This window comes from Pinus tabuliformis, chromosome 1_2, assembly GCF_031772625.1.
Source record: "Pinus tabuliformis cultivar Carrire ecotype Pingquan chromosome 1_2, CPIR1, whole genome shotgun sequence".
NCBI lineage: Eukaryota > Viridiplantae > Streptophyta > Pinopsida > Pinales > Pinaceae > Pinus > Pinus tabuliformis.
The window spans coordinates 496,762,773-496,764,355 of NC_142298.1; the positions used below are offsets into that span (position 1 = coordinate 496,762,773).

Consider the following 1,583-nt stretch of genomic DNA (forward strand, 5'->3'; position numbering starts at 1 on the left):
AGACCTGTCGCAGTAATCAACCATAAATCATATTCAATGGATTGGTACTGCCAACAGGTGGCACAACCCTTGACGTGAAATATCATTAATATGCCCAAATATTTGTATGTATGCCGAATATTATCATTTGTATGTGTGTCGAATGGTTAGTAAAGAAGTCAGGTAAAGGCACCATGTATGAAAGAATTTTTTTTTTACTATGTTTAATTCAGTTTGTAAGGTTTAGGTGTTACAAATGGTATCAGAGCCAAGTTCGTACACTGAGGCCCTTTGGGAATAGCTATGTACAGGAACTGTGTGCTTAGATTTTAATTTAAACTACTTATATGTGAATACAGATAACAGAAAAGGGATCACATAAAAAAAAAAAAAAAAAAGAATAGCAAGTTCAACATGCAAAGGAACTCAGGACCACTGAATCACCCAGAGCAGCCTATGTGAATGCTAACCCAGATATATGGATTCAGCTGGGTGAAGAATCTCGACAAGCCAATGCAATATTACTCGAAACGGTGCAGCAGTTGTGTGCAGAAATGACTAGTTTGAGAACAGATAATGAGTGCCTGCGTGTAGAACAGGAAAGAATCTTAAGAAGTTTGTTGAACCGACAAAATCAGCACTACCTAGATCCCAGTGTAGAGGATCAGGAAAAGACCCTGACTGCTCAAAAAAGGGAAGAAAATTTTGAATCTGCTGAAAGAAATAGAGAGGAAGATGAGGGGCCCTCAAACAATGTATTTGACCAGCGGAAAACTAAGAAGCAAAAGTCAGAACCACAGACATAATTACAAGGAGAGTTTAAGAAAATTAAGCCTTCCCTTTTTTAGGGAGAATCTGAAGAAGCTGCGGAAGCCTGGTTAATTGATATGGGCAAATATTTCCATATTTATGAGTATACTAATAAACTGAAGGCACAATTAGCAATTTATCAGCTGAGGGGAAAAGCGACTCTCTGGTGGGAAGAAATCAAGACAGTAAGGAAAATTGATGAAGAACAGGTCACATGGAACAAATTTCAAAAACATTTCAAGGATAAATATCTAACTGAACGCTATTATGACGAGAAAGCGAAAGAATTTCACGAGCTAAGGTTGGGAACCTTAACCATGGATGAATACATGACCAGATTCACATCATTACTCCGCTATGTACCTTATATGCAAGAAGAAAAGGCCAAAGTTCAGCGTTTTATTAGCAGCTTACCAAAATTTATGAAGGAGAAACTGGAATTTAACTACCCTAAGACAATGGATGATGCTATCAGGAAGGCTCGCATTTGCTATTAGCAAATGAAACAAAGGAATGAAGGGCCAAAAGGAGGATCAAGTAAGAAGGGTAGAAGCCCGATCCCAAGAAGACACTCGAAATTTGTTAATCATAGGAATGTGAAACAAAAGGCATTCAGTAGGTTCCCAGCCAGAAATCCACCCAGAACTGCATATTCTCATAATAGTCTAGCTGAAGGGGTCACAAAATTTGCCAACAATAAGCAATCAAAACTGCCATTACAATGTTGGGGTTGCGGAGAACCCCATTATTACAAAAATTGTCCACAAATAGCTAGAACATAACAGTTATCAAAC

At 38.1% G+C, this 1,583-nt stretch overlaps 1 protein-coding gene across 1 annotated transcript; it reads left to right on the forward strand.

Moving 5' to 3' along the window:
* Positions 1 to 866: 866 nt before the first annotated feature.
* Positions 867 to 1,286, forward strand: LOC149206502 (uncharacterized). Its single transcript, XM_089397711.1, has one exon. The coding sequence runs from the start codon at positions 867 to 869 to the stop codon at positions 1,284 to 1,286; it is 420 nt and encodes a 139-aa protein (XP_089253837.1).
* Positions 1,287 to 1,583: the final 297 nt, after the last annotated feature.